The sequence below is a fragment of the Aotus nancymaae genome, unplaced genomic scaffold (genome assembly GCF_030222135.1).
Source record: "Aotus nancymaae isolate 86718 unplaced genomic scaffold, 86718_ANA_hifiasm-v0.15.2.pri h1tg000003l, whole genome shotgun sequence".
Lineage (NCBI taxonomy): Eukaryota > Metazoa > Chordata > Mammalia > Primates > Aotidae > Aotus > Aotus nancymaae.
The window spans coordinates 6,814,965-6,824,929 of record NW_026988414.1 but is presented as its reverse complement, the minus strand read 5'-3'; the positions used below and the strand labels follow the sequence as shown (position 1 = coordinate 6,824,929).

The 9,965-nt window shown below is 44.7% G+C and overlaps 2 protein-coding genes across 3 annotated transcripts; both read right to left on the bottom strand.

Annotated features, from left to right (window-relative positions):
• Window positions 1-475: 475 nt before the first annotated feature.
• Window positions 476-6,018, bottom strand: HSPA5 (heat shock protein family A (Hsp70) member 5). Of its 2 annotated transcripts, XM_064377999.1 has the most exons (9): window positions 5,934-6,018; window positions 5,641-5,850; window positions 5,313-5,544; window positions 4,820-4,957; window positions 4,040-4,152; window positions 3,557-3,947; window positions 3,201-3,438; window positions 2,749-2,916; window positions 476-1,380 (listed from the first exon to the last, which is right to left on the bottom strand). In XM_064377999.1, exons 2-9 carry the CDS (start codon window positions 5,760-5,762, stop codon window positions 818-820), a joined length of 1,965 nt encoding a protein of 654 aa, XP_064234069.1. In that variant the 5' UTR covers window positions 5,763-5,850; window positions 5,934-6,018; the 3' UTR covers window positions 476-817. The 2 variants fall into 2 exon arrangements, with proteins under 2 accessions (XP_064234069.1, XP_012313568.1); XM_012458145.2 differs by having other exon boundaries at window positions 5,641-5,945.
• Window positions 6,019-8,643: 2,625 nt separating this feature from the next.
• On the bottom strand, window positions 8,644-9,175 carry LOC105721199 (U6 snRNA-associated Sm-like protein LSm3). The gene has a single exon (XM_012458144.3). The coding sequence runs from the start codon at window positions 9,173-9,175 to the stop codon at window positions 8,867-8,869; it is 309 nt and encodes a 102-aa protein (XP_012313567.2). The 3' UTR covers window positions 8,644-8,866.
• Between the last annotated feature and the right edge of the window lie 790 nt (window positions 9,176-9,965).

The window sequence follows — 9,965 nt, the reverse complement described above, 5'->3', positions numbered from 1 at the left end:
TGTCAGCGAGACTCATCTCAAAAAAAAAAAAAAGTTAATACCAGTGATCACTCACTCCCTGTCAATTCTCATAGAGAATCCAAGCAGCTATGAAGCATAATTAAAAAACACCGGAAGGGCAGTTCTAGAAAGATAAGGGGAAATAGGAAACCAAGTATGTTCAAGAAAACCCCACTCTTGAGCACTGAAATGCCCCTCACCTAGGTAGAGCTATGGATTAACTTCTCTCCCCTTAGATTAAGGCAAAAGCTGAGCATGGTGGTGATTAGCTGGGAGACTGAGGTGGAAGATCACTTGAGACCGGTGGGGTGGGGTGGGGTGGAAAAAGCAAATTCCCCAGAAGCATTAAATAGAAGTGTTTCCATATCCCAACATACCAAACACTCCCTCCCCTCACCCCACACACAAGAATCTGGCCTTATATTTCCTAAATAATTGATCTAATTAGAAGCTTTTCATAAACATTAGACCAGTGTAAATAACAAACATTTATTGGTGTCACTTATGGTAGAAAAAACTTCCTACACCAGATGCACGTGACCCAATTGTTAAATAGAACATTTTGAAGGTGAACACACACCCTAACCCAGGTTTTTTTACCCACTTTTTAAGATGGCCAATTCTTCTCCCGCCCCACCCAGACATGTGAGCAACTGCTAATGAAAAGCAGTAAACAGCCACTTGGGCTATAGCATTTTCAACTCCACTCTGAAGTGAAGATTCCAATTACATTCGAGACTTAAGTTCTCTCAATGTTTTCCTAGCGAAAGTTCCTGAGTCCAGTATTTACAATATTATAGCACTAGCAGATCGGTGTCTACAACTCATCCTTTTCTGCTGTATCCTCTTCACCAGTTGGCGGAGGGCCTGCACTGCCATAGAGTTTGCTGATAATTGGCTGAACAATTTCTTCCAGTTCCTTCTTCTTAGCTTTGAAGTCTTCAATGTCAGCATCTTGGTGGCTTTCCAGCCATTCAATCTTTTCTTCTACAGCTTTTTCCATGGTCTCCTTATCTTCAGAGGAAAGTTTACCTCCCAGCTTTTCTTTATCTCCAATCTGATTCTTTAGAGAATAGGCATAACTTTCCAACTCATTTCGAGTATCAATGCGCTCCTTGAGCTTTTTATCTTCCTCAGCAAACTTCTCAGCATCATTAACCATCCTTTCGATTTCTTCAGGTGTCAGGCGATTCTGGTCATTGGTAATCGTGATCTTATTTTTGTTCCCTGTACCCTTGTCTTCAGCTGTCACTCGAAGAATACCATTCACATCTATCTCAAAGGTGACTTCAATCTGTGGGACCCCACGAGGAGCAGGAGGAATTCCAGTCAGATCAAATGTACCCAGAAGATGATTGTCTTTTGTCAGGGGTCTTTCACCTAGAAGTTACATACAGAAAAACTTGTTAGTTGTTATTGACAAGCATTAGCACACCTAGATCCCCACATTTCAGTCTGAAGCATAAAGTGAAAGGCCAAAAGTGACACTTTTGGTTTGAAAACAATTTCATATTGGTCTACAAGGAGCAGCAACAGGTACTAACATATTAGGTTACTACTTACTAACTCAACTGAATTTTATCTATTTTAAAGTGCTGTGAACTCCTTTTTCTTGTACTCTAGGAGCAGCTCAGAAGTTATCATTAATAAGAATGCTAAATACTGGCCGGGCACAGTGGCTTACACCTGTAATAAACCCAGCACTTTGGAAGGCTGAGGTGGGTGGATGACCTGAGGTCAGGAATTCAAGACCAGCCTGGCCAACATGGCAAAATCCCACCTCTACTAAAAATACAAAAATTAGCCGGGTGTGGTAGTGGGCACCTGTAAATCCCAGTTACTTGAGAGAAGGGGCTGAGACAGGGGAACTGCTTGGGAGGCGGAGATTATAGGTCACGCCACTGCACCCCAGCCTGGGTGACAGAGCAGGACTCCATCTCAAAAAAAAAAAGCTAAATATCTAGATATAAAACAACATTATTCAAATTAAGACCCCCATCTGAAAACAGCAGTTACTTAGGTCCCTAGCCACTTCAATAAAACATATTAAGTCATGTTCTTTCAAAATATGCCACAATAGGCCAGGCACGGTGGCTCACGCCTGTAATGACAATGCTTTGGGAAGCCAAGGTGGGTGGATCATGAGGTCAGGAGTTCAAGACCAAACTGGTCAACATGTTGAAACCCCGTCTCTACTTAAAAAAAAAAAACAAAAAAAAACAAAAATTAGCTGGGCATGGTGGCTTGTGCCTGTAATCCCAGCTACTTAGGAAGCTGAGGTAGAATTGGGAAGCTGAGGCAGGAGAATCCTTTGAAACTGGGAGGTGGAGGCTGCAGTAAGCCAAAATCACGCCGTTGCACTCCAGCCTGGGCTACAGAGCGAGACTCCATCTCAAAAAATAAATAAATAAATAAGCCATGATAGACCAGGCATGGTGGCTCATGCCTGTAATCCCAGCACTTTGGGAGGCTGAGGCAGGCATTTCACCTGCGGTCAGGAGTTTGAGACCAGACTGACCAACATGGTGAAACCCTATCTCTGCTAAAAATACAGAAATTAGCTGGGCGTGGTGGTACACGCCTGTAATCCCAGCTACTCTGGAGGATGAGGCAGGAGAATTGCTTAAACCTGGGAAGTGGAGGTTGTGGTGAGCTAAGACCACGCCATTGCACTCCAGCATGGGCAACAGCATGACTGTCTCAAAAAAGAAGAAAAAAGCCATGATATGAGCAAATTTAACTAATTACCTTCATAGACCTTGATTGTAACAGTTGGTTGATTATCAGAAGCTGTAGAAAAGATCTGAGACTTCTTGGTGGGCACCACTGTGTTCCTTGGAATCAGTTTGGTCATGACACCTCCCACAGTTTCAATACCAAGTGTAAGGGGACATACATCAAGCAGTACCAGGTCACCTGTAAGGACAAATTATTTACTTCTAATTCAAGTTCTCCCCATGAGCTATATAAAATTTCTCTCTCTGTCTTATCATTTGGTTAGGTTCTAACACACGCATTTTAAAGGCAGTGAATTAAACAGTTGCTAATGATCTTGAGAGTGCCTCAGTCTTGTCTTCACTATACCCTTTACTAGCTGTGTGACCTTGTTGCTCTTATTCTGGTATTTTCTAAAGCAATGGCTAACTAATCTTCCATCAAGCTACTGAAATACTATGAAAGATGTTGCAATGATGACCTACCTGTATCTTGATCACCAGAGAGCACACCAGCCTGGACAGCAGCACCATATGCTACAGCCTCATCTGGGTTTATGCCACGGGATGGTTCCTTGCCATTGAAGAACTCTTTAACCAGTTGCTGAATCTTTGGAATTCGAGTAGAGCCACCAACAAGAACAATTTCATCGATATCAGACTTCTTCAAATCAGAATCTTCCAACACTTTCTGGACAGGCTTCATAGTAGATCGGAACAGATCCTAGGAAAAAAAAAAGACACAGTTTCTGTGATGTCTGTTACCTAAGTATCTAGATGCAATGTCCTAAATTCAAAGCCTAACAAGATCTCATTAGCAAAGCAGAAAACAAGGAACATACCATGTTTAGCTCTTCAAATTTGGCCCGAGTCAGGGTCTCAGAAAAGTCTTCTCCTTCATAGAAGGACTCAATTTCAATTCTTGCTTGATGTTGAGAAGACAGGGCCCGTTTGGCCTTTTCTACCTCACGCCTGAGTTTCTGCACGGCTCTGTTGTCTTTCCTGACGTCTTTGCCAGTCTTCTTTTTGTACAATTTGATGAAGTGTTCCATGACACGCTGGTCAAAATCTTCTCCACCCAGATGAGTATCTCCATTAGTGGCCACAACTTCAAAGACGCCATTGTCAATGGTGAGAAGAGACACATCGAAGGTTCCGCCACCCAGGTCAAACACCAGGATGTTCTTCTCCCCCTCCCTCTTATCCAGGCCATAAGCAATAGCAGCTGCTGTACTATTAGGAGAAAGAAAAAGGGAAAAGTTTTGTCAGTAGTTCACATTTCCACTATTTGGCAAATATGCCATATCCCTGAATTTCATACTTACGGCTCATTGATGATCCTCATAACATTTAGCCCGGCAATAGTTCCAGCATCTTTGGTTGCCTGGCGTTGGGCATCATTGAAATAGGCTGGTACGGTAACAACTGCATGGGTAACCTAAAAGGATAAAATATAATTAAGTGTATTGTCACACAGTTTAACCCCTATTTAAATTATAGTCTGGCCAAGTGCAGTGGCTTATGTCTATAATCCCAGCACCTTGGGAGGCTGAGGCAGAAGGATCACCTGAGGTCAGGATTTCAAGACCAGCCTGGGCAACATGGTAAAACCCTATCTCTTCTGAAAATACCAAAAAATTTAAAAAATTAGCCAGTAGTGGTGGTGCGTGCCTGTAGTCCCGGTTACTTGGGAGGCTGAGGCAGGAGAATTGCTTGAACCTGGGAAGCAGAGGTTGCAGTGAGCTGAAATCATGCCACTGCAGTTCAGCCTGGGCAACAGAGCAAGACTCTCTCTCAAAAAAAAAAAAAAAATCACTTTAGTTTTTACATCAAACCATCACTTTATCACTTTAGTTTTTAAACCAGTTTATTGATGAGTGTGTAATATATAAAATTTTATGCCCCTGGAATTGTAAGCATTAAATTTTACATGAAAAGTCTATTATTTTGTTTGGCCTATAGTAAAGCACTCAGTAATTAAACGTGACAAACATGAATACCATTCAGATTAAAATTTCTGAAACCATGAAGGCTTTTATACATCACAGCCAACCAAGAATACTGATAAGCAAAAAATACTTAAACATTGTTCTAGAAATATTTACCTTCTTTCCCAAATAAGCCTCAGCGGTTTCTTTCATTTTAGTGAGAACCATGGCAGAAATTTCTTCCGGAGCAAATGTCTTTGTTTGCCCACCTCCAATATCGACTTGAATGTATGGTTTAGTTTTCTTTTCAACCACCTATTTTAAAGAATTATTATTTTCAGACACAGATGCAACGACATCTCAAAGTTTAAGAAGATCTACTATCCTCCCCACAATTTGGTTTATTTTGGTCCCTTGGGGCTGCAAATTGACTAGAAATACTTCAGGGAGTATAAGTGTCTTACAAAGTTCAGTTTTCATTGGTCTTTTATTCCTAAACTATTGTGGACAGAGTATGATAGCAAGTATACTATTAAACTTATTAAAGTTATTACATACATCATGTCTATATCCTTCTACTGTTGCCTCAACACTTCTCCACAGACTTATAATTCTAAATACTCCCACCACCCACCCGTCCTCTAACCGGATGAGAAAAACCGGGTCAAACCTTGAACGGCAAGAATTTGATGTCCTGTTGCACAGACGGGTCGTTCCACGTGCGGCCGATGAGCCGCTTGGCGTCAAAGACCGTGTTCTCGGGATTGGAGGTGAGCTGATTCTTGGCGGCATCGCCGATCAGACGTTCCCCTTCGGGAGTGAAGGCCACATAGGACGGCGTGATGCGGTTGCCCTGGTCGTTAGCGATGATCTCCACGCGGCCGTTCTTGAATACGCCGACGCTGGCAAAAAACCCGACAGAAAGACATCAGCACTGCTCTTCTCACACCAGGCCAGGCGGCCACGCCCCGTCCCCAGCATCCGTAAACCCCACTTACCAGGAGTAGGTGGTCCCCAGGTCGATGCCTACCACCGTGCCCACGTCCTCTTTCTTGTCCTCCTCCTCGGCCCGCGCCGCGCCGAGCAGCAGCAGCATCGCGGCCACCAGGAAGAACTTCATCTTGCCAGCCAGTTGGGCAGCAGCAGGCAGGGCGTCGCAGGCAGTTCAGCCACAGGCCGCAGCACAGGAGCGCAGCGCGGTTACCGACCTGCAGGCGGCAGGGGCCCGGGGTCACAAGGCGCCACGAACCAAGAGAAGGGCAGGTCTGGAAATGCAGGCCGCGGCGCTTACCTCTCAGACTCGCAAAACACCCCGATCGACTCGTCTGTCTGTGGTGTCTCGGCCGGCGTCGACCGTGCCGTCGCCTGTCCGGCTTATATACCCTCCCTCCAGCCCCGTCGTGGAGGCCGCCGATTGGTGAAGGCACTGCTCGGTGGAGGCCGTTGATTGGCCCAGGCCACCAAGCTGGCTGCCGCCGATTCGAAGCGGCCTCCTCCGCAACAAACGTCACTGCTCCGCCCCGCCTAGCTGATTCATTGGCTGTTATTCGTTTCCAATGTAAACCAATGGTAGATAACATCCGCCCGTCCGCCGGTTCCATTGGTTCAGCAGCTGTCTATCCCTCCTGCGACTTCTCACCCCGAGGCATTTCCGCTGGTAATCGCCCGGGTCCCGCCTCACGCTGGGCCCTAGGGGGTTCCGAGCAGATCCAGCACAACGCATCCCCCGGGGCTGTGGGACCTGAATCTTATTCTTCTCTACTGCTTGTTCTCCCCTCCTCCATTCTTCATCCCGAAGCGGGAAGCTGCTTTCTCCTGCCAGCTTCCATCCTGTCTCTGAGTAGACCGGTGGCAGCTTAGATGCTGGGATCGCCCCAGAACACATTTATTTGCCCTTCACGGCCACTACCGGTATTAGGGTATGCGAGTCTCAGGGCCGTCTGTTGCTCACAGGTCGAGCTGGTCTGGACTCTGTTCGGCCACGAATCATGGCTCCAACCTGCCAGTTATGTCCCCTCTGCACTCCAGCCTAGCCATTTTACCAGGCCTCTCCACATTGCCCTGCCCCACGGTAAGTCACAGGACAAGCCCAGCTAAAGGAATTGCCTCCAGCTCTGAGTCCCTCCTTACTGTGGCAACGCTTTCCTAAAGAGTTTGCCAGTGCCAGCACTCCCACACTGGATGTCTAATTTTTCTAGCTTGCCACCTTTTACTTTCCCCTCCACTGCCCATCGTTTCCCTCTGGGGCTCAGGTTTTCATTTACAAGGCTTTCCTCATCCTTTATTGTTGATACTTTTCTACCTTCATTCCAGGAAAAGGTCTGATGTGCACACAGACAACACATTTGAAAGGTGAAAGTCGGCTTGTTAATGCCTTACTCTTGTGTAACATCTTGTTGCAAAAAATGTTAGAGACCACTATTTGCTGAAAGCCTACAGTAGACTAAGCATTTTTCAGTGCGCTTTCGTGTGTCATTCAGTCTTGACAGTTCAATACTTGGTAGGCATTTCCCATTTTCCAGATGAGGACATTGAGACTGAAAAAGATTCAATAACTAAACAAGTCACGGGGCCGGGCGTGGTGGCGCACGCCTGTAATCCCAGCACTTTAGGAGGCTGAGGCGGGTAGATCACAAGATGGGTAGATCATGAGATCAATAGATCGAGACCATCCTGGCTAACTTGGTGACACCCTGTCTCTACCAAATATACAAAAGTTTGCTGGGCGTGGTGGCACGCGCCTGTAATCCCAGCCACTCGGGAGGCTGAGGCAGGAGGATCGCTTGAACCCGATTGGTGGAGATTGCTGTGAGCCGAGATTGCACCACTGCACTCCAGCCTGGTGACAGAGTGAGACTCTGTCTCAAAAAAAAAAAAAAGTCACAGAGCTGGTGAGTGAGTTAGGATTGATAACCAGGTGGACTTCACTCTATTACCAATACTTTTTTTTTTTCCCCCAAGACAGAGTATGGCTCTGTCGCCCCCGAGGCTAGAGTGCAGTGGTGCGATCTCAGCTCACTGCAACCTCCGCCTTAGGTTCAGGCGATTCTCTTGCCTCAGCCTCCTGAGTAGCTAGGATTACAGGTGCGTGCCACCACGCCCGGCTAATTTTTGTATTTTTAGGGGAGATGGGGTTTCACCATATTAGCCAGGCTGGTTTCAAACTCCCAACCTCAAGTGATCTGTCCCCCTTGGCTTCCCAAAGTGCTGGGATTCCAGGAGTGAGCCACTGCGCCCGGCCTCTTCAAAAAAAAATTTTTTTCGTTAGTTTGACAAATGTTTTTGGAGGACCTACTATGGAAAGGGCAAAGCTCTGATATTAAATATTTGAGATTCATGGGTATATTGTGTCCAGATACCACTAAAACATCCTGAACACACTTTACTAAGATGTTGAGCCTATGATATTTTCTTTTTCCTTAGTGCTCCTTGAAGATAAGACTGGTGACTCAGAGTTGACTCCATTCTTATTACAGAGGTTGCATCATGCATCTCTTTTAACAGGACTTGTAATCCTGCGGCAACATTGACCCTTCTTTGGGTTGCATCAGTCCAGCATTAAGATAGAAATCATCATTTGACCATATTACAGCTTCTTTCATTTCAAGCAAACTTTTTTATATCACAGGCCATTTCCATTAAAAAAAAAAATGCTCAATTTCAGCCTCATCATTAACGGTAACCTAATGTAATTCTCCTTTTTGTAGGATTTAGAGGAGTGATACATGGCTAACTTTCAAAAGGAATTGAGTATATTGTGGTTTTATCTTTTTAAAACCAAGCATTTTACATATATTTTCTAGTATATTCCAAAGCACAGTCACTTATGAATAGGAAAATACATGGTCAAAACTAGCTTGCTGAACATTAAATGCCAAAAAATAGTATCCGTGTCAAGTTATCAATAGTTAACTGTTAGACACTGTGTTAAAGACTTACATGCATTATCTCTTTTAATCTTTATGAAAGCATTTTTTTCTTTTTCTTTTTTTTTTTGCATCTTGGTGGTCATATTTATTGGAAGAGTTTGAGAAAAATGAAAATACAATTTAGCTTAAGAAGTTGTGAGTTATCTGCAAATCAGCTCATTTCAGGAGTGGAAGAATCCCTGGAATTATTTCTTAATATCAAAATGTGTGCAGGTTTCTCTTTTGAATGTCTTGTACATTTAAAGAGGCCCCTGTACAAAGTCTCCTGTTCTCCATACAGGACAAATCCTTTGTTTCAGCCAACTCTCAGTGGAGGGGCGACCAGTACAACGCCATCTCCCCGGACAAAGGGCATTGGAATATTTCGTTTCGTTGATTTATATATCTCTTCATATGTTTCTTCATCAATTTCTATAGTAGTCACAGTTTCTTCTACATCTCCTAAGATCATATTTAAATGTTGATCATAAGCATGTAATCTGCCTCGAAGCTCTCGGTCATTTCTCATTTTCACATAAATTTGCTCATCTAGGCTGAGCCTGATAAGATCCAGGGGCTCCTCTACAGTGTTGGTAGTTTGTTGCTGATCTATGTCGTCCGCCATGTTTCCGAAAGCATTTTTTTCTTACCCCTATTTTAGAATGAAGGAATCTGAAGTCCCAAGAGGCAAAGAAACTTGCCCAGGAGATTGCATAGCCAGTTTGAGCCTTGGCAGTTTGATTTTTTTTTTTTTTTTTTTTTTTTTTTAAGATGTAGTTTCACTCTTGTTGCCCAGGCTGGAATGCAATGGTGCAATCTTGGCTCACCATAACCTCTGACTCCCAGGTTCAAGTGATTCTCTTATCTCAGCCTCCTGAGTAGCTGGGATTACAGGCATGTACTACCACGCCTGGCTAATTTTTTGTATTTTTAGTAGAGACGGGGTTTCTCCATGTTGGTCAGGCTGGTCTCAAACTCCCAACCTCAAGTGATTTGCGTGCCTCAGCCTCCCAAAGTGCTGGGATTACAAACGTGAGCCACCGTGCCTGGCCGGCAGTTTGATTTTTAACCTCTATAGGTTGTCATCTTGAGCTTCAGATTTATAACACTTAGGGTTAGGCATGGTGGCTCAGCACTTAATTTGATATATAAAATGCTACTTTTAGGGCCAGGCACAGTGGCTCATGCCTGTAATCCCAGCACTTTGGGAGGCTGAGGCAGGTAAACACCTGAGGCTGAGAGTTCGAGACCAGCCTGACCAACATGGAGAAACCCCATTTCTACTAAAAATACAAAAAATTGGCCGGGCGCGGTGGCTCATGCCTATAATCCCAGCACTTTGGGAGGCCGAGGCGGATGGATCACGAGGTCAAGAGATCGAGACCATCCTGGTCAACATGGTGAAACCCCCGTGT